The sequence below is a fragment of the Girardinichthys multiradiatus genome, chromosome 12 (assembly GCF_021462225.1).
Source record: "Girardinichthys multiradiatus isolate DD_20200921_A chromosome 12, DD_fGirMul_XY1, whole genome shotgun sequence".
NCBI classification, from domain to species: Eukaryota; Metazoa; Chordata; class Actinopteri; order Cyprinodontiformes; family Goodeidae; genus Girardinichthys; species Girardinichthys multiradiatus.
This window is the reverse complement of record NC_061805.1, coordinates 23,718,894-23,745,722: the sequence shown is the minus strand read 5'-3', so window position 1 is coordinate 23,745,722 and position 26,829 is coordinate 23,718,894. Positions and strand designations below refer to the sequence as shown.

At 42.1% G+C, this 26,829-nt stretch overlaps 1 protein-coding gene across 4 annotated transcripts in view; it reads right to left on the bottom strand.

Moving 5' to 3' along the window:
* Positions 1-140: 140 nt before the first annotated feature.
* lzts3b (leucine zipper, putative tumor suppressor family member 3b) overlaps positions 141-26,829 on the bottom strand; it is a 42,600-nt gene continuing 15,911 nt past the window's right edge. For all 4 annotated transcript variants that reach the window (XM_047381509.1, XM_047381511.1, XM_047381508.1 and 1 more), the window contains exons 3-8: positions 24,432-24,902; positions 24,169-24,336; positions 22,797-22,925; positions 11,990-12,181; positions 10,473-10,703; positions 141-8,237 (exon numbers count right to left, since the gene is read on the bottom strand). In XM_047381509.1, the coding sequence (XP_047237465.1) occupies positions 6,999-8,237; positions 10,473-10,703; positions 11,990-12,181; positions 22,797-22,925; positions 24,169-24,336; positions 24,432-24,902 (2,430 nt within the window). In that variant the 3' untranslated portion in view covers positions 141-6,998. The remainder of the gene's footprint in view (positions 8,238-10,472; positions 10,704-11,989; positions 12,182-22,796; positions 22,926-24,168; positions 24,337-24,431; positions 24,903-26,829) is intronic.

Sequence of the window (26,829 nt, the reverse complement as noted above, 5' to 3'; positions counted from 1 at the left end):
TAACAAAAAAAGTCAAAGAACTGGAGACACAAATGACTCATGGCTATAAATATTGTTCTCCGTTGATATTTTGCCTTCCAGAATTAAAGTTTGAGTGTTTGCCACAGTGTTAAAAGGACTTACTCATGAACAAAAACGGCTGAATAATTCACATATCTTTATTAGTTCTGCTGAATTTGAACAAATGAGTGGTTTTAATCAAGCCAGAGCAGTACTACTAACATAAATGCAAACAATAAAGTTTTAAAACATGTATAAAACCAGAAGCATTTTGCTCTCTAAACAATGCAATACTGTAACTACATCACCTACATCAAAAGGAACATTGTTATTTTTATTTTTTTTTGGACAAGGTTGCTATGATTGCACCATTATGGTCAGCCAATTGGCTCGCTACACAGTTAAAAAACACAGAAAGAAAAGCTAAAATGGCACGTATTTTTTCATCATTCAATTCACCATAACATATTAACAGTAATAAAGATGATAATACTATGTAATACCTTAGAGATAAGATAATATTCTTGAGCAACATTTTTTTTTAATGCTGGCATAAACAACAGTTATAAAAGCCGTGATATCCCCATCTGACCCTACTGTACATCATCACTCATGTGTAGGACACTACATAGTGCAGTTAGCCTGAATGCTCTCCTTTAAAAAGGCAAACATTCCACATTTTCCGATTTTTTTTAAACTTCCTTTTCCTCTGCTTGTCTACACAAATTATACAGAAGAAAGTAAAAGTTTTTCTTGACATACACACACACTCAGTTTAAAATTCCAGTCTCACAAGCTTTTATGTACCTTTTATTTATACAACCCAAATTAAAAAAAAAGTTGAGATTGTGTTAAATGTAAATAAAATCCCAATGCAATAATTAGCAAATCTTCTAAATCCATATTTTATGCACAATAGGACATAGTAAACATATACAATGTTCAAACTAAGAAATTGTATTACTGTCAACATCCATCGTCCTTCTCTTGTCCAGGATTGGGTCATTGGGGTAACAGCTCTGAGATGAAGACACAGACATCCCTCCTCCCAGGAACACTGGCCCACTCATCCAGGTGGATCCCAAGGTGTTCCCAGGTCAGAAAGAAAACATGTATTGTCCCTCCAGTCAGTACTTGGTCATTCGAGTTTTCATCAAGTGGGACATGATGCCCCGAAAGCCTTCAAAGGGAGGCTCCCTTATGCCCGTAACCACCTCAGTTGACTTCTTTTGATGTCTAATTGCAGCAGATGTATTACAAACTCTTAACCCTATCTCTTATGGTGCACCTACAGAGGAAGCCCATTCAGCCACTTGTACTCTAGATCTCATTTTTTTCTGTCCTGACCCGTATCTTATTATCATATGAGAGGAATAAAACTTAGTTGTACAGATTTTTCAAGAGATCCACTTTATGGTTCAGCTCTTTCTTCACCACGAAACAGTGCCTGCATTACTACAGCCGAAGCTCCAGTCTATTCATCTCCTGCTCCATCCTATCCTCACTCATAAACAAGACATGGATAGTCCTCAAGAGCAAATATTGCCTTAGATAACACAATCTCAAAAATCTTTCTATATGCACAAAACAATTGTGCAACGGACAACCAAATGTCCATGACTCCCTCAGCAGTTCCACCGGTGTAAAGATTAGTTCCACTCTTCCACGGCCGGAGGATGGCTACACTGTCATACCCATAGTGGCTGTGGGAAGGTGTTGTGTTTTGTGCTGTGTTTCTCTCTGCCTGCAAGGTGTGACTGGCAGGTGTAGCTGCAACAAGTGTTTCTCATTGAGCCCAATCACCAGGGCGTCTTAAGGAGCAGCAACCTGGAGGGAGGCGTTAGCCTATTGTCTTTGCCAGCGTGGCAATGTGGCCGTGTTCTGCAGTTTTCTGCATTTTCTAAAGCCAGCTCTAATCGAGTTTCTTGTCCTACTTTGCAGATCTAATCATTCTGTGACAGTGTCCTGGACTCGAAGCTCTTGTTTGCTGTATTCATGCTGCAGTGAGTTTTGGAAACAACTCTCTGCTGCTCCAGCCGTGAGTCTCCCTTCCTTTCCTACGTCCAGCCCTGCAGCTCTGAGATCACCTCCTGGAAACACCAAACCGTTGCCTGTCCGAAGAGGGGGCTGCAAAGAATCTATGGACACTTAAACACGGCACCAGATCTGTTGCTGAAATGGCCATCGAGTTTCGCACATTTCCAGCAGAATCACGTTGGAACTCCCCGGCCCTTGAAGGAGCCGTCCTAAATTCTCTGATTGACACACTGATGGATGAATTGGCCTGACGCGATGAAAACAAGTCTTTAGAGGAACTTATTGACTTATCCTTTCGCATAGAAAACCATATAAGGGAGAGAACCAGAGAAAAGAAGACCCAACGAAATTCAGCATCAAAGCAGCAAATTTCATTACCTCTTGTGACATCATCAGGTCCCTACACTCAGAGAGCTCAAAGACCTCATTCTCTTGAACCTATGCAGATAGGTAGAGCCCGACTGTACCCTATGGAAAGACAGAAGTCTCTTAACGTCGGCCAGTATCTCTACTGTAGTATGTCTGGTCATTTTCATCTCAGTTGCCCAGTTACCCCAAAAGATCTGGCCCGCCCGTAAAACCGGGGTCGCTGGCGGGCGCTATCAATCAGACCAATTACCCCTGTTTCATTCTAAAATCCAACATTTGCTCTGTGGCTCCTCTTCTTCCCCTGCTAAACCTCAGTCAGCCCCTGACCTCTCCAACATTCCCCTGAGTATCATGATCTCCAAAGAGTGTTCAGCAAAAGTTTGGCTTTGTCACTGCGCCTTAATTATCCTTACAACTGCGCCATAGATCTCCTTCCCTTACCATCTGGATGCCTTTTTTCGCATGTCTGATGCGGAATGTGAGACGATGGAGCAGTACTTACAAGACGTCTTGAAGCATAATCTGTCTTCCTCGTCACCAGTAGGTGCTGGGGTTTTTTTGTCGCAAAGAAGGATGAAACCCTGAGACCCTGCAATGATTATCGTAACCTAAATGAAATAACTGTCAAAAATAAATATTCACTTCCTTTTCTTTCTTCAGCTTTCGAATCAGTTCAAGGAGCCATAATCTTTACCAACCTGGACCTACGGAACGCCTACCATCTGGTTCGGATCAGAGAAGGGGATGAGTGGAAAACCGCTTTTAATACCCCCATTGGACACTTTGAGCATCTAGTAATGCTATTTGGTATAACCAATTCCCCTGCTGTTTTCCGGGCTTTGGTAAACGATGTCCTGGGAGACTTTATTAACGTGTTTGTTTTCGTTTACCTTGATGACATCTTGATCTTCTCCAAACACCCCAACAAACACATGAAACATGGTGCTCCATCGGCTCCTTGAAAACAGTCTGTTAGTAAAAGCTGAGAATACCATGTGTCATACATAACTTTCCTTGGATTCATTTTTGAGGGTGGACAGGCCTACACCTACAAACCAAACACAGCTCCAACAATTTCTTGGGTTTACCAACGTCTACCGTTGCTTCATCCATGATTACAGCCTCATTGCAACCCCACTCACAGCACTCACCTCCATCAAGAAACCCTTCACCTGGTCCCCAGAAGCTGAGGAAGCCTTCACCACCCTGAAACAAAGGTACTTCACAGCACCCATTCTTACCCATCCGTATCCCAAGTCTCAGTTTATCATGGAGGTGGATGCCTCAGATACAGGGGTCAGAGCTGTCCTCTCCCAGCGGTCTCCATCAGATGGTAATACCTTTGTGGTCTTTGCTAAACGTTTTTCTCCAGCAGAATGCAATTATGACATTGGGGATCGTGAACTCCTCACCACCAGAATGGCTCTGGGTGAATGGAGGCACTGGCTAGAGGGAACAACCAATAACTATCTGGACTGACCACAAGAACCTGGCCTACATCCAAACAGCTAAGCGTCTCAATTCCTGTCAGCCAAGTTGGTCATTATTCTTCTTCTGGTTCAACTTTACTATCACTTACCGTCCTGACTCCAAGAACGTCAAAACCTGATGCCCTCTCCAGACAATTTTCTGTTTCAGATGAAGATCAAGAACCGAAATCCATTATCCCCTATGCCAGAGTCATTGGTGCCCTGTCCTGCGAATCTGCAAAGCACAAGATGAACCTGATCTTGGAGGAGGTCCACCTGGTCGCCTCTGTGTGCCATCAAGCGTCAGATTTCTGGTAATCCAGTGGGCACATTCATCCAGATTCTCTAACAATCCAGGCTCCAGTTGCCCCATTGCACTGCTTTGTAGATACTTCTGGTGACCCTCTTTAAATAAAGATGCCATTGTGCATGTTTCTGCTTGTGCAACATGCGCAAGGAACAAATATTCTTACAGACCTCCTGCTGGTCGGCTTCAACCACTGTCAATTCCCAGTTGCCCTTGGTCTGAGATCGCATTAGATTTTGTTACTAGTCTCCCTCCATCCAAAAATAAAACGGTCATATTATCCATCATCGTCCACTTCTCCAAAGCCTGTCATTTATTGGTCCTTTCAAAACTCCCTTCTGCTGCTGAAATTGCTAAGCTTCTTAATAACCATGTTTTCAGGCTCCATGGCATCCCTTCGGGAAATCATTTCCGACAGAGGGCCCCAGTTCATTTCTCAAGTGTGGCAAAATTTTTGCTCTGCTCTGGGAGCTAAATCCCAGCTCTCCTCTGGGTTCCACCCTCAAACCAATGGCCAATGTGAAAGACTGAAACAAGAACTCAAGAACATCCTCCGGTGCCTTTGCACTAACAATTCCACTTCATGGAGCAAACATTTCATGTAGGTTCAATATGCCCACAATACCCATGTTTCAGCAGCATCTGGTCTGTCACCTTTTCAGGCTACCAGCCTTCAACCCTCCCTGCCTCTTTCGCTGACTCCATCCTTCCATTAGTAAAGACCCATCTTCTCCGCAGCCAGACAATTTTGAATCAAACCAAAACCGCCCTGCAATGAACTTCCTGCCAAAACAAGTAATATGCTGACAGAAGGAGGACACCTGCAGGTTTGGCTTTCCTCCCGGAACTTCACTTTTAAAGCATACTCAAAGAAACATGAACCGATATTCCTTGGCCCCTTCAAGATTGATTCCATTATCAGTCCTTCCTAAAACTGCCATCTCACCTTCATGTCCATTCCACGTTTCATAAATAAAACCGGTTATTTGCAATCCCTCCGGCAGATTCGGTCTCATTCTGGTCGTGTTACAAATAAACTGTTAAAACTGCTGTTCTGCCTCTGTAATTGTCAGTATAACCAACATTTTGACACATACCGCTTCTCTTGAATCTGAGGTTTGACAATTGGTAAGAGCCTAAAGAAAGCTTTTCCAGTAAGGCTGACAAGTGTGATCCCTTGATAGCTGCAACACAGTTTCCGGTCCCTGATTTAAACCACTTTGCTACCCCACAGGTAGAGCTGCATGATTTCACAAGGTCAGAAGGGAAATACAGCCCCTTTGGTGAGTTCTGGGTCTGCCCCGGGGTCTACTCACGATGGGACATGCCTCAAAATCAGAGATTACCTCAACTGACGTCTTTCAGCAGTTCTGCACCGAGCTCCTTCTGGATGACAGATCTCCTCACCTTATCTATAAAAATGATCATTGCCACCTTATGGAAGCTCGTCTTATATGCTTGTATGAGATTTGCAAATCATTGCAATTTTTTTTATTTGCATCTTACTCAATGTCTCAACATTTATTTTGAATAAACATTGTATATTTTCTCTTCATATATCTCCGTTTTTATTGCCACTAGTCCCTCTATCTTCAACCTCATAAGCTGAAGCTTTTCATATGTACACACATGCACACTTTCATATTTTCTCACACCCGCACATTTACAATCTATAACTATTATAGGTATTTCTTTCTATCATATATCATACATTCTATAAAATTCTTCACTTTGGGGGTACCGACTGGCTGACTGACTGGTTTCTTGGCTGTGAATGCACACAAGACACAATTATCATAATAATATTCAAATTCAAACGGTGTGTGTACATTCACGTTCAGCGAAGGAGTTTGGCTGGAAACTTGCTCCCGTGACCTCTAGTGTTCGTCTTTAGTCACTGCAGAGAATCTGAAGTGAGAGCTGATTGTGTTCTCTTAAGTGAAAAAATGTAATCTATACTCAGTTTGGGCTGATTATCTGCTAAGCAATTGTATTTAAATTCAATTGTAGAAAATATAAATTCTCTTGGTCTTAGTGTTTAAGTGGGTCATGTACGTTGGACCCTGTGCATGAAGAATCTGTATGTGTGTGTGGATGTGTGTGTGTGAGACCTTGGAGGTCAACATCTGCTGAGATTTAAAAAGTAAACAGTCCAACCCCGTATAATAGTCTTGCGCAGCTGGTTTGCTGATATTACTTTTAAAGCACTGAAAATAAATAACTAGCTCTCTATCTTTTTTTTCTTCTTCTTCAGTTCCCAGCACTAGTTTACTCTCTTACACTTGCTGGGAAGGGTGGGGTAAGGCGCTCTCTGGCCAAAAATGTAAGTTGAAGTCACACACTCTGACACCTAATTCTACTTTTACATAACCAGCGACACAGACTTACAGTGAATAAACAGCACAATATATTCTTTTTGATCATTTCTGACAATATCCCTGATTGTCTGGTTCCTTTTCTAGAATGGGCATTGAATGACGCATGTTTTACTGCTGTAATTAAAATTCATTTTCTTTGTTTTTTATTTTTTCCATCCATCACTGTGGCACATGTTTCAGATAATGTAAGATGTATCAGTGTGCAACACTAAGAGAGACAAAAAGGCCTCTCAGGAGGTTAAAAATTCAGCGATAATGAAAAATGCAGGTCAGCTTCCTGTTGATATGATGTTTGTTCCTGATAGTTTTGTTGCTTTGAAAATGTGTTTGAAATTGTTTTAGACCTTGTTTTCTACTGTACGCTGAAATGGGTTTTGTGTAAGAGGCCTTGCCACTGTTAGTGTAGAAAAAATGAGCATTAGCTTCATGAAGCTGTGTCTATATCTCTGTTGACTCTATCCTCTCCAGGCGTGACGGTCCGGCCCAGGGAGGAGCAAGTTGATGGAGCGACGGGGGGCCCTTTTGGTCTTCACAGGGAGGGGAGAGGGTGAGGGCGATTGGACCAGAGAGGGAGGGAGGAACAGATAGGGAAGGAGGACCAGAGATTGAAGGAGGACCGGAAAGGGAAGGTGGACCAGAAATAAATGGAGGACCAGAGTGGGAAGGGGGACCAGAAAGAGATGAAGGACCAGAAAGAGAAGCAGGACCAGAGAAGGAAGGGGGCTGGTGAGGAGACAAAGGTGACATGGCTGGCGGTGGAGAGTTGGAGGAGGTGGGGGATGTGGTGGTGGTAGTTGTAACAGTAGTGGTGGAGGATGTGGTTTGTTTGCTTCCCAACTGGCCCATTCGTTTTTCCAAAGCTTGGTTTTTCTGTAGAGTTTCAACATAGCTGAGCTGTAGTTGTGCCTGATATTTCAAAACCCGTTCCTTCTCATCCTGCCAGGTGTGCCGTTCCTGGTCAAAGTTGAGGGCCTGTCGCTCCCGCTGCTGGCGTTCCAGGCGTAATACAGCCTGCAGCTGCTCAAGCTGTCTGCGCAGCTCTCCTGCTTCATCCCAATGACTGTCTGTGGCCCGCTGTGGCTGATGCGCATCCTGACGCAGTTGCATGTCCTGGCAGAGTTGTGAGTCATGGCGGAGCTGGGCCTCTTGACGCATTTGAGCCTCATGACGGAGCTGGGCTTCCTGGCGAAGCTGCGCTTCCTGACGCAGCTGTGCTTCCTGCCGTATTTGAGCTTCTTGACGGATTTGGGCCTCGTGGCGGAGGTGAGCCTCCTGGCGGAGCTGGGCCTCCTGTCGGAGCTGGGTCTCTGGTCTGATCTGTGGGTTCTGACCCATCTGGATGTCCTGTTGCATATGGTTATCTTGCCGGTGCTGCGCATCGCGCCACTGAGCTTCTTCACGCTGCTGCCTCTCCTGTCTCTGAGCTTCCTGCCTTTGGGCTTTAGCTTCATCACTTTGCAGGCTGAGCAGGGTGTCGGATGTCGGGGTGAGCGAACTGGTGGAGGGCTCAGTTGAGTTTCGGGGGCAGTGGACAGTTCCCCATGGTGGCAACAGCCCTGCTGCAGCTAAGTTAGGGCCCACAGTCACTTCTGCCCCTCTGCTAGCTTCACTCAGAGCACGCTTTAAACTTAGCACTTCTGCCTCAAACACACCCAACTTCTCCCTCAGGATGGACACCTGTGGAAAACAATGAACACTCTGATGTAAATACAGCCTTATAACTTTAGGATGTAGTTTACAGTTCTAAGCAAAAATTGTGGTGTGCTTTTCTATTCATCCTCTAAATACTTAGTTCAACTACCTTTAGCTGCAACTAAAGCTTCAAGTCTTTTGGGGTATGTCTACCAGTTTTGCACATCTACAAAAAGAAACATTTGCTCATTCTATTTTTGCAAAACAGCTCAGACTCAGCCAGACTGTATTAGAAGTAGAAACATAAATATTTAAGTCTTGTCTTAAATTCTATCTTGGATTTCAGTCTGGGGCTTTGACTGGGTCACTCTAAAAGATGGTTATTCTTTGATTTGAACCATATGTTCAGTCTCATTGTCTTAAAGAAAGATGAACCTGTTGCCAACTCTAAAATCTTTTGCAGCCTCTACCACATTTTCCTTCAGGGTTGCCCTGTATTGAGCTCATTCTATCTTCTCATTAACTCAGACCAGCTTCCCCCTCCCTGCTGGGAAAAATCATCTCCAAAGTATGATACTGCCATCACTGTGCTACACAGTTTGGAGTGTGAATTTCAGGTGATATGCAGTGTTAGTTTTCTGTCACAAAGTGTTTTGTATGCAGACCAAAAAAACTGAAAGGACCACCTTCTTCCACAGGCTTGCTTTGTCCGCTATATGTCCTGTGGTAAACTGAGATCCAAAATGTCTTCTGAATATTTTTGAACAGTAATTTTCTTTAGGTCAGTCTTCCATAAAAGTCAGATTTGTGGAGTGCGGAGAAACTCTGGAGGGCGTCTTGGTTGCTGCCACTTACTGTAGTAATGGAAAGCTCTAAAGGTTTCGTACACAAGTGTCTAAGCTGTTCATAAGCTCATTCAGTAATAAAGAAAAAAAGAAAACAAGCTGCAGTTGTTCAACTGTATATACTGTTACTCAATCCTCAATTTTTCCCAGACTCTTAGCCAAATTTTTCAAATCCCTCCAAAGGATTTTGAGGATTAATCGCTCATCCGGTAGTTGTGAATTTACCAATCTTGATAGCCCATTGGTTGTAAATTAGTTTGACTTTTGTAATCAACATTACATTGCACTTTTCACAAACCCAAGGCAGTCATCAAATTCTTGTTAGAGTCTGAGAATACTCAAAGGTTATGAGTTTGTAGGTAGAAAATCATATCAATAACAAAACAAAAAGTATATCTCTGGTATTTAAGAGCAAAACGAGATTTGGAGCAAATTAATCCAAAATACATGAAAATGACTGCATGCTATATGACTCATGAAGTGGCAGTTTAGATAAAAGCATGGATGGCATCAGATGTTGGAGGCAATGATAAAAAGAAAGAAATATGCAGTTTTTAAAGCAGTTTTTACGTGTATTCAGTAAGGACTTGGCGCCCCCCTGTGTTGAATGGGTGCGCTGACATTAGAGGCACCAGTTTACACAGCCTTTCCACTACCCCACCTCTTAGTGGATTTCCTTAATTTTGATTTGTTTGTAGGAGGTATGGCTGTTTGCTCATGTCAAACAAACGTGTGATGCCTCTCTGCATTTAGCAACAGTGACTACCTCTTTGATTTTTTGAGGAGGCCCCAAAGAATACATGCATGCAAGATTAAGGCAAAAAGCACCACTGGACGCATGGGTAAAGCAAAGGTCCCCAACCAGGATCCTTCATGGTGGTGGTCCTGCAACAGTTAAATGCTCCAATACACCTGACTCAGATGCTTGAATTACTTGCCATGATTAGGCATGTAGTCCCCAAAGTTAAGGATTCAGGACCCTTGCAACAACCCCAGCCACACTGCATATAGTTCACAGCCATTTTCATACATTTTTTTCTTAGATAGGGTCACACTTTCAAAAACTGATACAAAATTTGCACATACGAAGATATGCCTTTTTTCTCCATTGTATTGATTTTTTACCCACAAATTCTTAACTTTTGATATTTTATTAATTTGAATGAATAGATGAGGTAATAAATATCTGTCCACACACAATTTATATATATATATATATATATATATATATATATATATATAATGACCCATTTAGAGTGAATCTGGACATTATATTTAGAATCTGAGCTCTTTTTCCCTCAGAGACAAACTTGAGCTTTAATACAGACAATGTTGACGGCCTTTTAATGTACATGAATAAAAAACCTCATAGTGCTTTTTTTATCATATCATATTAAGTCCTCAGCTTTGAGTCGGTTTTGCTTTAAAAACCCACCTCAGACAGCGTCCTCCTCAGCTCGCCTTCACATTTCTCCAGTTCCAGACACTTTGTGCTGTAGGAGTCCTTCAGGCCGAGCATGACCTCCTCCCGTTCCCTCAGCTGGGCATTGAGCTCCTTCAGCTGGCCCCTTAAGGCCACCATCTCTCCGGCCCGCTGGGTCACTTCAGCCTGGCTCTCCCGGAGCTGCTGCTTCAGCAAGGAGATCTCACCTGCTTTCTGACACACCTGCCAAAGGAACAATGTCTCAGTTGCATAAAGGTTATAATGATCCACAGTTATTGACACCCCTGGTAAATGTGTAAAAGACCTTTAAAATAAATATTTTATTGTCATAACATAACTTCACACATGTTTTTTTAATTCATTTAATTTGAGAGAAACAATTGTATTTTACAAAATTATTGTTCGCACAGTTGACAAGTCTTATAAAATAAATGGGGCTGAAGCATTTGTGTAGTTTATACTTCATATTTTTAGGTTCATGAGAGAGTATAGGTACTTCTAATAAGTAATCCATGTTTACTATTTTCTTGGGCTATAAATATGATGTAAAACTGAGGCCAATTTCTCTTAGCTGTTCTATAAAACAAGAACATGCACTTGAAGCCAGAAGCATGTTGATCTTTATGAATCATGACATGACTACATGAATGTAACTACTCTCATAAACGTGCCAATATATACAGTCGGAGCAATAATTATTAAGTTAAAAACAACTAAACTGAAACTAATAAGACTGATTAAGGAATCAAGTTTCTCTTGGGAGCAAACACAGTGAGAAGGAGGTCCAAATCTCGCTGTTAGAAAACTGCAGCAAAGAATGGCATCTTAGAGTAAACAAGTCGTCATAGGAGATATTAGACGCAAGGGAACCCAGTCACTTGTTTGAGAGGCATGTCAGTCAAAAGTATTTTCCGCCGTACCATCACAAAAGTAAATTTGCAGAGTAGCCCAAATATTTCCTTGCGTTAAAAAATTAACCGGTATATTTAGAGTTGTTTTCCTCTCATAACGTCTTGGTACTTAGATGCCTGTTTTGAATATTTTATCTAATATACAACCAAAGATTTGTGACTTATTAAACTGTATACAACTAATGTATTAATCAGAAGAGGCACATTTTGGTCAACTTTTCGTTTTAAAAATTAGGATAATAATAAACAACTGAACAACTTTTCTTCCCATTTAAAATAAGATTAAAATTATTGCTTGAGTGAATATTATAACAATAACAACAATGGCAATATTCTGCCTGAAATTTCTCTACAATAGATTTATCCAACAGCGTTTAACAATGTTTAAATTATTTTAGAAGTTTGTTTAGGAAAAGCAAGAGTTTGGCTCTTCTCTGCTTTGTTTTATTCTCAAAGCAAAGGAATGCGTTTGCCTGACAGAGAAATGTTGACTTTGTTTATGGACATAGATGCTGAAGGCTCACCTAATAATCCTACGTGGATGTAGGCCTGCAGCCATTTTACTAAACTAGTCAAGTGAAACATCTCCTGTCTCACCTCCCACTTGGTCTCCTCCAGACGAGGCAGGATGTCAGCCTGTTCTTTCCTATAATCCAGGCACTTTCTCTCCAGCTCCTCTCTCTGAGCCAACAGAGCTGCCATCTCCTCCTGGAGCCTCCTCTTGTCCTGGGACAGACGAGTTATCTGGGCCTGCAGGGCGGTCTGGGAGCGCTGAGCCCGTCGAGTAACCTACAGGAGAATGTATATATACAATTTACAGCTTGGAAAAAATTTTGAGATTTTCTGGTTTTACAGGCCTTGAGCTTTTTGTAAAAGCTCAACGCCTGATTGTCTACTATCACCACCCTGGATACACGGATTACAGAAGCTCAGATCCGCATCTCAGACTCCTATGACGCCGCAGTGATTCATGCCACCCAGCGTTCTGAGAACTGTATCCACTTACTCCCCAAAAATAAAGCCGGGTATTAAGTGAGTTTAATAAAACGTTTAATACCATTCTAGTCTTCCTTTGTGGCTTTTATGGGGGCTAATATCTCCCTGGCGCTGAAAAAGAGGAAACTATCTGAAGAGTGTCCTTTATATATGCCCAAATCAGTTATAAACTTAGATTTAAAACTTCTTGCAAAGATCCTGGCCTCACATTTGGAAGAGTTTCTCTCCTCTGTCGAAAGTTTCTCCACCTTGGTCAAAACCAGGTGGGCTTCATACATGGAAGCTATTCTTCACACAATGTGAGACGCCTACTTAACGTTATTCAGCATTCCTACCTCTACAATCCAGAAGGCCTGGTCATTTTGTTTGATGTGGAGAAGGTGTTTGACAGGCTATAATGGACCTACCTATTTTTCATACTCTTGAAGAAACCACGCATTTCAGCTGTAATCACAAACAGGCTCAGCTCTGGTCATTTTAAAATCGAATGGGGTACAAGGCAGAGATACCCTCTTGAGCCCACTGGCATTTGCACTAGCAATGGAGCCTTTAGGTACCACCATTAGACAAGACACCGGTATCAAAAAAATCTCTTTAAAGAATCTTAGCTGAATCTGCCTCTTTAGCTAGGATATCCATGCAGAATTTGTCATGTCTCTACCGGCAGGGTTGCAGCGCCAGTAAAAGACAATGTGCTTTTAAATAATGTTATACATCTGGCATAAAGTCAGGAAATTGGAAGGATACAGTACTTGTTTCTCTTTGCTAACTCCTATTCATGAAGACCCAGACTTTTCATCTAGAGATATCAGTCCGGTCTCGCTGACTGGAAGCACAAAGGTGTCAAAGTTTTGGGAGACATCATTCAGGGAGGCTCCGACAAGTTAAAAGCAAATATAGCATCACGTATAAAGATTTTCTTAAATTCCTTACAAGTCAGAAAGATACTTTATAAGGCCCTCAGTAATATAAATGTAGATAATTCTGGCAAAGTAAAAGGCAGATGGGAGACTGACGTGGGCACAATAGAGCCTGAAGACTGGAATGCCATATGCAGACAGTCCTCCAAGGTTCTGGTGTTTAACATTGCTTGGGAGAGACAAATCACAATTTTGCATAGGCTATACATTACTCCTGAAGCCAGACAAAGGATGAATCCAACTCTATCTGAGCTCAGTACAAAATGAAACTGCCCTTATATTCAACAGTTCTGGATTATCATTGTTAACCAGAAAAAGATAATTTTCAAGTGTAATCCGCATCTGAGCGCAAGGACTTGCCTGTTGGGACTAAATGTGGAGCTACCTGCTCATTTCCGCAACAGCGGCCTTTCACATATTCTGCTTCACTGTGCCTGGAAATGTGTCCTGGCTGCATGGATCAATGATAAAGCTTCCACCCTCAGTCAGTGGAAGCAGGCTGTGACTGGCATCATTCCATTTTAATCATTCTCTACAGCGTTGAGGGATAAACCCTTTGTATTTTATTGGACCTGGGACCCATTCCTCCCCTACCTGGGTGCCACTGCATCTTGTAAGAGGAGGTCATGGATTATAGATCTGGCCTGGGAAAGACGTGCAGAGCTATAACTTGATAAGATATAAAACTTTAGTTTGTATTATGCTGTATCTTCTTGGTCTCCCCGAACTATTCTTTTTTTTATGAGTATTATTTTTTATTTTACTCCCTTCTGTGAGGTATATTTGTCAGTTTTTGTACACTGCTGCTTATGCTACATTCTATGCTGTCCTTGTTATACCTGCTTTGCAAAAAACTTAAATAAACAGGTTTGGAAAAGACTGTTTACCAAACAGCCTACCTGAGTCATGCCTAATTGTTTCCCTGTCTCACCTGTGTGCAGGACTACACAAGCTCTCTCCAGTTTCTGCCTCTTTGACAGACTATCGACAGCCTTGTGCCAGTTCATGTCCATCGGTCTTTCCTTGCTCTCGATTGTCTTCAAGTTGCCAACCAAATTAGCGTTCCTGTATTGTTCTCATCTTGCCTTGCCCATCATGGACTGCTACTGCCTTCTGGATATCTGGACATCGACTCTTGATCTGATTCTGGGCAACCAATGCATGCCTAATCTTCTTAAGTATGTTGACATGTGCCTTCTTGTATTTAACCATTGCCTGTTTATTGAACATGTATATTGATTTTTGGATTGGTGCTTTAACTGTGGAGTCTAAGTACACGCAACTCAAGCTGTGTCTCTTGAGTACCTCTCCTGCCTTCATCACTGACAGATACTGCAGCCCATGATGGGCAAGGCAAGATGAGAACAATACAGGAACGCAAATTTGGTTGGCAACTTGAAGACAATCGAGAGCAAGGAAAGACCGATGGACATTGTCAGCGTCTGTTATGCTACTGTAAAATAACTACAGCCTGAGGAGGAGAGCAGAAAAAATCCTCATGTGGCAATCTTAGGTACTATAACCCCAAACCCAAGGATAAAAAGCTCAACACCGTCATACTGGGAATTTCAACCACAGAACATTACCTTCGTGTAAGAAAAAGGCACACAGGTTCGTTTATAACAATACTTGTGACAACTGAGACGAGATCCTCATTTACAAAGTCAATTTATTAAATCCTAATTTAAAAATACTCTTTTAAAATACTTGTTATCAAAGAGAAAAATAAAAATAAAAAATACAACAACAAAAAAAAAAACCCACAGAGCTGAGGTTATCGGTCGCAGGACCCAGTACTGAGGGACGTCCTCCACTAAACGGCGAAAAACAAAAATAACCCTTATTAAAAAATAACAAAGTAATTTACAAAATAAAGCAAAATAAACCCAGTAACTTCCCCCAAACTAAGTTAAAAGAGGATTAGAACCAAAAGTGGCCCACTAGCCACGCCGCAGCAGGATGTGAGCTGGGGGCTCTCCGATGACACACCCCAAAAAATTTAACCACCGGTAAGAGCCACCGGGATCCAGACTTAGGAAACAACCGAGTGTGCTGAAATTTGTCGGTGCAACAGTTCACACAGAGGTCCGGAGACAAAACAGCAGTGATCCAGTTATCAGGAGGGACGTATGAGGTTTAATTAGTTGGTCACTAGTTCAGTTACCACACACACTTGAGTCAACCGAAAGTTCTTACCGGAACTTAGTTGAACAGAAATAAACATCTCTATACCACTACATTCTACCCCACCTTCGACTCGACGATGGCTAATTCAAAGCTAATACTATCTGTTAATTCCAAGGTCTAAACATGGCCGAAACAGTTGACAAAGATGCTGAAGAGCCCCCAGGATGAATGTCTAATGCTGGCCTTGGGAGATGGTGCACATTAGAATGCTGACCAGCAGTTGAACGTGTGGACCTACGCAAAGCCACTGGGTCAGCAGAGCTGACCGATGGAACAGCCAGAGATGTAGAAGCTCCGGTAGATACGGCTGGTTCAAGAGGTGACCTCACTTCTTGGGATGCTGTTTGAGGCACTGAGCTACTAGAAGGTAGGGCGGAAGCAACCACCAGGGGTTGCTGTTCACAAACAAACAGATCATAATCAAATGGGCCCTCATCTTTAGATGCTGACTTTTCTGCAGGAGGTAAGTTATGGGGAGGAATATGATCAGGAGGAACGACGCCAATTACAGGCTTTAGCATGGTACGGTGTGTCAAAATAAGGTGAGATCTTTCCATGTAATCCATGCAACATTTAGTAACTGCGCAGTTACCTTCATAAAAATTACAATAAATACCCGTATGTGTAATCCATGCAATAATTATTAAAATACACAGTTGAAGCAGTAGAGAGTGAAAGCAAGCATATTCTCATATTCTGGGACTGAGAGACTGGAGGGGCCTGTGTGGAGCCACATATTATCTGTCTTATCTTTTGCAGAAATATAAACAAGTGTATCCAAAAAAATTATGTATGATGATTTTCCATTATTTTACAAGTATTAAATGAAATTAGTAATCTTTGATTATCAAGTTAAAAGATGTATGATCGAAATATGGTTAAAAACTGATAGTTCAAGTAAAAAATCAGCTATATATGAAAGAGATATAATGTTGATCAGTTGTGATGTATGAATAAAAAGAATGAAGTGATGGTTTTGTAACTATGTTTTAAAGTAAATGCAGAAAGCTGAGAATGGAATGTGTAATGCGCTATAAAGTTTAAGACTGAGCAGATTAGGGAGAGATGCTGACTGCGAATCCTTTGAAGGCCAGCGCAAGGAAGGGAGGATGAGTCTACAGTCATATGCGTGGCTATTACCGGTATCTCCAAGGCCGAAACACAGAACCAGAAAGTCACAATGACCATGACTAAGTATTGAACAATAACTGAGAAGCTGAGCAGAGTAGGTTGCGCAATAACTGAGAAGCCTAACAAAGGGCTGACTGGTGAGAGCATCTGCACTATAAAGGCAATACTGAAGGAGAGAACTGCGGTTGTTTCCTCGCAGAAGACCAGCGAACAAGATCGGACAGAGAAAAGAAGCTCAGATGGAAAAGGAACTGAGACACAGCCCAGCTGATCGACTGCATTTAAAAAGAGGATCAACCGTTTGCCTTAGAAGGACTGTGCCTCAAGATTAAGAATCTGATTTCATCTAAAGCCTTTTTATCCAGACAACAGAAGTGAACTTGATCGGTGAACAGTTGATTGCTCTAAGTTTCAGACTTCTGGAAGTCCTGAATCAACCTCATTTATGTCTCCGGGTTTCCTTCAACTCTTCAGCCTCTGGAAACTACTGTCTTCGGAGACATATGACAACAAAAATCTTGTTTAACCATCGAAGCCTGCCACTTAAAGGAAGAAAACTGAAGATTAAGTCGTATTCCCTTCAAGAAACCACTCGTTACCAGAATAAACATCTCCATCAGGTGCTTGGATGCTTCAAAGCTTCTCCAAACTCACTAGTTTCAGCATCATGGAAAGACAGGTTGAGTTGATTGATTAATTTCTATTATTTAAATTATTATGTGTTGCCGAATATAAGCTGTTACTGACCCCTGCAAAAGCGTTACTAATTAAAGAAAGCATATAAAATTCTAGTTAAATTGTGGACATTCAATTATTTGAGTCACCGTATTTTTGGTTTTTTATAGGTGGTAAAAAGTCTTGTTGCCTGGTTCTAAGATATTTTAGGGGGTTTTTATAGGTTGCCTTAGCCAAGTTTGTTAAAACAGCGCCCTTGGGGCTCGTGCTGAGCCTCTAAAATTAACCTAGCCCATATACCAAGAGCCAGTTGTAAAATTAGGGAATGAGCAGCCGTGAACAAAAGTTACTGTTGAAGTGTGAATGACTGCGGTGGGCTACTCAGTCGTCCAGACCTCCAGTTGAAGAAGGGCAAGACTTTTGTATGAAGGCTGTCAGAGGCTAGGCGAGTCATTTCCCGAGACCAGCTTAAACAGAACTTTCAGTAAACCTGCTTAGTAAGATCTTTCAGGTTTAGGGAAGTCTGGACCCGTTAGATGGAGAGCTGGATTGAGCATTCCCTTTAGACATGGGGAAGTAGGAGGGAGGGGTTAGCTCATCGGACAACGAAAGGTGCACTTGTCTCACTTTAGTCTGGTCATCCACCGGCACAATAGTGTAGACAGAGCCACCCTCGTTTGGCACCCTCAACACTTTGCACTTCACATCCCTCATCTTATGAGGCCCCCTAGCACTAAAATCACGCAAAAATACCAACTGTCCTTCATTTAATTGCAGATGTTTCACATGGGCATCATGGGCCTGTCTCTGGCAATCTGCAGCCTGTTTCAAGTGCTCCCTGGCCCCATCAAAGGCTACCTGCAATCAAGCTTGATGCTCTTGGACCCACTCATGGACAGAACCACCAACCGGACTCTCAACTCTACCCAGTAGAAAATCTAGAGGGAGTCTAGGTTCCTGACCAAACATTAAAAGAAAAGGCGACTCTCCAGTAGACCGATGAGGAGTTGTGTTGTAACAATAAAGAACCTGTGGCAAACAAGCATGACAGTCTCTTTTCTGCAACACAGGCAGTGTTCGCAACAGGTTGTGAAGCACCTCACAACCAGAACACCATACTGGGGAATCAGTTTGCTACAGAGATGTACATCCAGTTCTAAATAGCCAATATAGGGAATCCTGAGACCATTGGCAGCTCTAAGCTCCAACCAATGACACGAGTGGAGGCGCTCCTGCCACCAAGGCTCCATATGCTGGCGAAAGAAACTGTCGGAGACATTGGACACTATTGAACCAGTATCCACCAAACATTTGACTGTCACTCCACCCGTGACTACATCTGCGAGGGGACAAACTGAAATCAACCTAGAAGCACCCAAGTTCCTAATAACGGCTTATGAGCCAGTAGCACCCCCACCCAAACTGTGGCTCTACAGTTTGGTGGGAACTAGTTTTCCGACCCTGAAGCAGAACGAGACTGAGATGCTGAAGCTGACTGAAGCTGAGTATGAGAGGGGGCACGCACCCCATCACACTCTCGTGCAAAATGGCCAGGCTGCTTACAGCGCCTACAGATTACAGGACCAGGAAAGGGTGGACGATTAGAACGGTGGGAGTTCTGCAACTGAGAAATACTCTCACTCAGCTGCTGGAGCTGCTCTTGCTGATGCTTTTGCATTTCTCTAATTTGACTCACCTCAGTCACTGATGGAACAGAAACTGCCTGCGGACCACCATGGCCCCATACTGGACACCATACACTGAAAGGACTGACTGGCTTCAGCTCCTCACACCATACGATACCCCTTCGCACTCCCATCGGATTGCTGCAACCCTGACATCAAGCAAAGTGCTGTCCGGCTGCGTACGCACCAACTGTTTCAACTAACGACGCAAGGAACCAGCCAAAACTTGCTCAACAAACTGGTCTCTTAACAGAGTCTCAGCATTTAACATGCCAGCAGGTGCACGCTGCTTTACTCTCTCCATAAGACCCATCAACGTGATGGAGAACTCCTGAAGACTCTCTCCCTCTTATTGTCTTCTGGAAAAGAAAGCCTTCTGAAGAGCAACATATGACAAGGAACAACCATACAGTTCCTGCAAGATCTCAAATATCTTAGCAGGGTCCTCTCTTTCGGCACTAGAGCGATATTTTATTTCATCCCTAGCTTCTCCCTCCAAGTGATCAAATAGAAAAAATGCTTGGTCAGCCACAGATAAATGTCGTGCTCTCATTCACACTCTGGCTTCTTCCATCCCCTCACTCAATCTTATACCTGTCCTTCCTCTAAAGATGGGACATTTCCTATCTCTAGGGACAAAAATGTGTCTCTCTGCTACAGGGAGACAAGGCGTAGGAGGGGCATTAGGCAATACCGAAGAAGTAGATGGCTGAGCACTTAAGCCAGTCGATCCCTGTTGCAACTGTTCATCGTCAGCTCTTCATCTTGCCACCAACTTTTTGAATTCCTCAATTTCTTCCTCCATAGTTGTCACAGGCTTAGTTTACTTCCTGTAAATACTACAGTGCTAAAAAGCACCCCAAATCTAAAACCGTTACCACCTTTGATGGTCTTCACGGAACCACTGCTGCTCTGTCTCCGGACAATCCAATCTGCACAAACAAAACAAATTATACACAACACATTAATAAAAATCAGAAAAAAAACAACTACTCATCTCAGTTGTTCACAAAGTATAATCCTTCCAGCAATGCCAAAAATGTGGCGATCTTAGGTACTATAACCCCAAACCCAAGGATAAAAAGCTCAACAACGCCACCCTGGGAATTTCACCCAGAGAATTTTACCTTCGTGTAAGAAAAAGGCACACAGGTTCGTTTATAACAATACTTGTGACAACTGAGACGAGATCTGAATTTACAAAGTCAATTTATTAAATCCTAATTTAAACAAAAAAAAAAAAAACCAAAGGAGCTGAAGTTACCGGCCGCAGGAACCAGTACTGAGGGACGGCCTCCACTAAACGGTGAAAAACAAAAATAACCCTTATTAAAGGCACCAGACACAGTGAGACAACCCAAACTCAGGTATCATGGCACACAAAGGAGGAAGACACTGTCACCACACCAGCACCACCACCGGGCCTCAGCTGCAAAAGAAACAACAATTAACAAATATCATGATCACCCCAGTATAATGAAAAAAAAAACGAAGTAATTTATAAAATAAAGCAAAATAAACCCAGTAACTTCCCCCAAACTAAGTTAAAAGAGGATTGGGACCAAATGTGGCCCTCTAGCCACACCGCAGCAGGATGTGAGCTGGGGGCTCTCCGATGCCACACCCCAAACAATTTAACCACCGGTAAGAGCCACCGAGTTCCAGATGTAAGAAACAGCCGAGCGTGCTGAAATTCGTCGGTGCAACAGTTCACACAGAGGTCCGGAGACAAAACAGCAGCGATCCAGTTATCAGGAGGGACGTATGAGATTTAATCAGTTGATCACTAGTTCAGTTAAAGTAAGAAACTTGAGCTGACAATGAGAATTGACATAATTGCCCACCTGCCGATCCACACACACGCACAGGAGGAGGAAGAGAAGGAGAAGCAGCACTGTGGCGTTCACCTATAATAATACTAAACTTAGCTTTTTTACAAAGATCAGCCATAGCGAAGCAAGACAGAAAGACCTACCACAAGGAAATCAAAGCCGCATATACCACACTTTTCGATCTGTCACTCGTCTGCAGCCAAGTCCAACATGACGTGAGCCACTCATTGGAAGCGCACAGGAGACATGCGTCTCAGAGGCGTGGGGCGGCTTCTTTTATACCACACCCACTTGAGTCAACCGGAAGTTCTTAGTTGTACAAAAATAAACATCTCTATACCACTACACTCAGCTTCAACATCTCCTTCCCACGTGATCAGGCTGTAACCCCAGAGTCTCCTGCCAACCATCAGAATTTATCTGACACCACCATGGCTGCTGCATCCCTACCTGTCTCTCACTGCTGCAGGTTAGTGGAGCTCATTGTTTTACACTCATGCCCAGTCTGTGACATTCCAGTCACCTGCCTGCATTCTCTCTCTGCAGAGCTATGAGTTGCGTTCCTTTACCAGAGCAATAACCCTGACTTTTGTTCAATAAACCTATTCTCTTTAAGCGCTTACTTCTGTGTTGTGGCTGAATTTTAGGGTCCTCGGTGTTGCCCGTTATAAAGATTGTTAAACAAAATCTAGCATATTGATGGCTGCAGCCATCACCATCAGTCAGTAGAAGCAAGAAGCAAGGACAAAAATGTCAGTCCCTAGATGTGGAATGCTTTGGGATAAAGAGACATACCCCAAAAGATTGGCAGCTGTAATTGCAGCCAAAGGTGGTTGTATAAAATATGGGATCGGGGGCTGCATACAAAAAACATGCTACACTTTTCTGATTTTATATGTAAACAATGTAGAAAACCATGCACGATTTTCCTTCTACTACAAAAGTATGGCCTGCTTTTTTAGTCTATCACATAAAATACAAATGAAGCTCATTGCAATCTGTGTCATCGTAACAAATATAAAAATACAAGTGGGGTGCATCCTTTGTCAAGGCATATTAAATGTGGGATTGCATATCACGTTTTGGTACTTGAAAGCATGTCAATCTGTATCCTTTTGGTTATCAGGGAAAGCTGTGGCTTAGATGCATTTATTCGTAACAACACATCTAGACTTTTACTGCTTCCAATACAGGGTCATGCATTAAATATGAGAAAGTAAAGAAGTTTCCCGGGACTCCACATACCACCAAAAAAAGAATAAGTTTTCACTGTTTCTACAAATATCAAGCCTTTTTCAACTACCTCATTCGTCGTTTTGCACAGCTCAAATTTACATGTTCTAGAGAAATGTTGGTGGTCGAGTTGATCAGTTGCCGTCAATCGCTATGGGTGAGGCTTATCAATTCATGTCCCAGTCTCCCACAATATTGGGAGAAGTCAAATAGAAGTTAAGTCAAATAACAGGAGTTCTAGTTAATGCCAGAGTGCCAGAGAGGGGAAAATGAAAGCAAAATGTTTAAACTGTCTGTTAGGATTTAGGGAACTTAAGAGCAGCATGTTATAATGCTGAAGAAAACTTTCACCATCTAAGCAAAATATCTTAATCTACCAGAACATACTCAAACCATAGAGTAATAAATTAAAGAGACAGTTCTTTCTATGACAGCTTGAGATGCTTTGCAATTTAGTTAGTTTCAGTGCAGTTTATTTATGGAACACTAGCACAGAACAAAAGTCCTCTAAAGTTAAAAAGGGTGAAAAATCGTGCAATGTTTGGCCCCACTGCCACTGACCACTGACGAAGTTTAAACATAGTGCAAAACCTCTGAGCACAGAAGAGCCAAGCTGCTTGAGATGGTTGCCGAATGATAGGGAGAACAAATTTGTTTCATTGTATGAAATTATTTAAAAACTTCAAAATACAAGGTGTAAGAAAGAAAAAAACGGGATCTTGAGGTTTGGTATAAACGAGGTCACCTGCTGCAGACGTGAAGCATAGTTCTGTCTCAGCTCGTCCATCTGTCTCTCCCAAACGCGCTGCTTCTCCTCAAACACCTGAATGATGGCTGCCTCACTTTGGTCCAGGTTTCTGCGCATGTGTTGCACCTGCAGGAAAGAGACAGAGACGGATTGTGGAACCTTAAAGCTTTGTTAGATTAAAAGTGTTATTATTGTTTTTACCATATGTAAAATGAATTCTGTGAAGAATTGTTCTGGGAATAAGGGAAGGGTCACTCTGAGCAGCATGCAAGGCCTGTCTGGGAACAAATTATATTAGGGAAAAGTTCTTGGCATGAGGAATGACTGATGGGCTTGGTATTGGCTGGATGGGAAACAGTTCAGCCGGGAAATCTCATGATACCCTGACTCCTGCCAGGTCACTTTGAAATTAGTTCAGCAGTCCTGTTTACCTCAGGAATGAGGAGTTGACCAAAGTTATTGTGTAACTGTCAGTCTGATTTCTTGCAGATGTTTTGCTGGATTTGTATTCCTGGAACTGTGATTGAGAATCAATGTTGTGGATGTCAAAAGTTTTACGTAAATGATTATGATGATTTCAATAGGTCAAGAGGACCCCATACACACCAATGCTTTGTATCTGTGTAAAAGAAAAGCCCTGTACGAACTGAAAGCAGGGAACTTCTGGAATTTCTGATGAAGATGTTTTGTGCGTTGTAAGAAATAAAGTTCCGCCTGTGAAGGCTGGGAAAAGAGAAAACTCTGAGTTTTTTGTTGCTTTTAGCTAAGTAGTAAGGCCGCACTCTTCCACAGACTTGACAGCTAAATATATGACGAAGAGGAGCAACACCTTTAATCAAAAAAGTTAAAGATAAAGAAGAACACAACCCACAAAATCAAAACTGCTCAACATGTAATTGTCTTGCAAAACTTGCACAGTTTTGAACTTAATGTAAAAGGAAGAGCAAGTTTTTTTTTAAATTTTAAATGTTCTTATCAAGCCATCACAGGCTATTATTAATCTGAACTTTGCAGGCAGCCACTCCTTAACTATATAGTTATAGATTTTTGTCTTAATCAGCTGGGTCATAATAGAAATAAAACGAGTTTTCTTAAAGACCTGAAATCCTCTGAAATCAAATTATATTTACAGTCCTATGAAAAACCTTGAGTCATGTATTTTCTCTTTGTATTTTGCTTCCAATGACACGGAGTTCCTTGTGAAGGTCTTAATTCATATAATTTCCAGCCTTTCTGAAGGTCTTTCTTTATATTTTGGCAGCTTTTTCTCTCTTATTCTTTCCAGTACCTGATAGTGCAGCTCCACTGTAGCAAATTGTAGAAATTTTGTAATAAAAGCCAAGCGTGGCATTTGTGAATTTCCTATCACCTCTTGCTCTTTCTCCCACAAACGATCCTCAAGGTCCTGGATGATGTCATCAGAGGAGGGGGAGGGTCGCAGGGGTGCTGGAGCGTCGCTCAGGTGGTTCAGCCTTTGATAGGATGAGGAGCTCTTCCCCGAGGAGGACCGACCGCTGTCTGAGGCACTCAGCCCGTTCTGCAAGACAGGACCACAACATGACAGTGATGCTTCAACAAAATATAAGCTGCAGAGAGAATAGAGCTTCAAAATAAATCAGACAACAGCCTTACCTGGTAGCCGGGCTTTTCCAGTTTGTCCAGACCTGCAGCTGCCCCCACCATGCCCAACCTGTTAATGTGGCTGGTAGAAGCACTGAGGGGCCCTAAGACTGCTGGGGGCCCACACCCAGACCCCGAGCCTGTATAGGTGGGCAGACTGGTCAGGGAGTTTCTCCCTGAATCTGACATCCCTCCCTGAGCCACCTCAGTACCATTTCCCCCTCCGTCGCTCCTGCCGATCCTAACTGGACTGTCTTGGTCCAGGAGCAAGGCCTCTGGCACCTCCCCTGTCTCCCCTCCCGCTGCATCCCTGCCTCTCCTGCCTACTCTGCCTTCACTAAACCCCTCACCCCTGGCGTCAGTCTTTCCCTCACCCCCGGACCCTCCCGCCTGGCCCACCAGGTTCTGCATGGAGTGAAAGCTTTTTGGAACCACCGGCTTGAAGGCGGAGGGACGAACAAGGCCGGAGGTGCTCTGCATCGCCTGTGAAGGAGAAGGATGAAGGATTAAAAAATTATTTACATATACTGGTTCTCAAACACATTTACACTGTAATAAAAATACTTGAGTCATTGAGAGATAACTTAAGGACAAAATTATGCAAAGTGCATGAAGTGATTTACAGTTTCGGTCAGTGGTTTACATACACCCATCATCAGCATTGAGTAGGGATTTTTCATGAAGCATTGGGGCCATTTTTAGGGAAGTAGGATAACTACTTTATTGAATTTTAAAAACAAGAATCAGGAGCACAGGTGTGAACTTAGTTTTCTCTAATCCACACAGTATAATTGCAAGTTTCTGTCAAAATTCTGGTTGGAAATTTGACCATTCTTCTTCACAGAACCAGAAGAGTTCTTTTAAATTGCTTTCATTGTCCATACATTTTCACTAGGGTCAAGGTTGGGGCCATTCCATAAGCTTAATGTTTTATTCATTTTCTGGAGTATTTTTGATGTGTGTTTGGGATCGCTGTCCTGCTGGAACAACCAACTGTGTCCAGGTTTCAACCATCTAGCTGTTGATTCAAGGTAAAGTTAAGGAATTTGGAGGTAGTCCTACTTCTTAATTTTTCTGTCTCTTCTGTACAATGCACCATTACTGATACCAGCGGAACAGACCCTCTGTATAATACTGCCACCACCATGCTCAACAGTTCTCCTCGTCATTGTGTCGAAACACCCCAATCTTTGTCTCCTCTGACTGTATTGTTTTTTTCTGAGGTCATTTAGCTTGTTCATGGACAACTGTGAATTTTCAGTTGTGCTTAAAGGTGTTGAGTTTGGAGCAGGCACCTCTTTCTTAGTCATCAACATTATAGCCTATAGTGATCTTACTTCAGCAGTGAACACTGACCCTTGTTGTTCAGCAGCTTACAGTTTCTCATAGGCCTGAGCCTTGTTGGTTCCTAGGTTGCTCATGAACATTACAACTTATTTCCTTTTCTTTTATCAGAGGGACAGTTTGGGTCAGGTAGGTAAAATTTGGATGTTTCAGAATAATAATCCTAAACACACCAAAGTGGTTCTGACAGATTTACATCAAGCTGCCTAAAAGGTTCGCCCCGACACTATGACCTGAACATTAATATAAACTTGTGGATTATGCTTACAAGCCAGGTTTGTGCCAGGAAATCAACCAAATTTTAATTAACTTGACCAATTATACCAAGAGGAGTGGTCAAATATCGAGCCAGAATTATGTTAGAAGCTTCTTGATGGCTTAACAAAGCCCAAAAATAAAATGATATTCATGCCAGTGATGAGTGTATGCAAACTAGTGCACAGAACAATATTAGATTTTTGGTTTAATTTCTTACAATTTTTTCTCAATGCTTGTTTTTTAATAGAACAAACCAATGCATTGTTCATCTAAGATGTGGTGTGCCTGATTTTGGATCTTTCACTCAAGTGTAAACAAAGACAACCCATTTTAACTGTCTAAAACATATTTTCTTTTTTCTTTTTTTAAAGAATAATACAACGGATTATTTACACAATAGATGAAATCTGCAGAACAGCTTTAATCTTGGGATATCAAGGGGTTCTTTAAATAATTTTAAATAGGTTTTGTTTAATAAAATAATTTCCCATTCTTTTCCTGCATGAGATTCTTGGTGTGGGCAGATGTTATTATTTTTGTTCTTTAGGATTTTGTGGTATAATCGAGATGAAATACATATAAAAGGTTTCAAACTTTAAGCACTGAAATACATACAACTAAACCTTACTGGATCTTATTGGAATATACTTTAAATTTCTGGTATTGTTCTATAAAGCACTACATGGTCTTGGGTAGAAATACGTAGAAATACATTTCTGAGTGGCTTGTCAAGTAACAACCATGTAGACCCCTCACATCTTCAGTGAACTGCTTACTCAATGTTCCCAGGACCAGACATAAACAAGGT